The sequence below is a fragment of the Penaeus monodon genome, chromosome 20 (assembly GCF_015228065.2).
Source record: "Penaeus monodon isolate SGIC_2016 chromosome 20, NSTDA_Pmon_1, whole genome shotgun sequence".
NCBI classification, from domain to species: Eukaryota; Metazoa; Arthropoda; class Malacostraca; order Decapoda; family Penaeidae; genus Penaeus; species Penaeus monodon.
In genome coordinates, this window is record NC_051405.1 from 25,505,145 (window position 1) to 25,505,380 (window position 236).

A 236-nucleotide genomic window follows, 5' to 3' on the forward strand; every position below is an offset into this window, starting at 1 on the left:
GCGCCTGCCCGTCCTCTTGCCGGTACTTGAGGGCGTACTTGGTGTGAGTCGTGAACTTGACGACTTCATCCTCCGAGCTGAGCGCCACGGCCGTGCACGCCTCCCTCGGGGCGCCCTCGCCGCGGCACGAGGCTCTCCGCGGGCTGCTGACCGACCACGCCCTGGGGCTCTCCACGTCGCACCCGCTGTCGCTGTGCACCGTGACGGCACAGCCCCAGGCCGGCGTGACCAGGCAC

General features: G+C 71.2%; 1 protein-coding gene across 1 annotated transcript in view; it reads right to left on the minus strand.

Annotated features, from left to right (window-relative positions):
• The window catches only part of LOC119585954, a gene marked incomplete in the record, with an annotated part of 41,291 nt that overhangs the window by 205 nt on the left and 40,850 nt on the right, over nt 1–236 (minus strand). Inside the window, 1 exon segment of the mRNA XM_037934669.1 lies at nt 1–236. Coding sequence (XP_037790597.1) covers nt 1–236 — 236 coding nt within the window.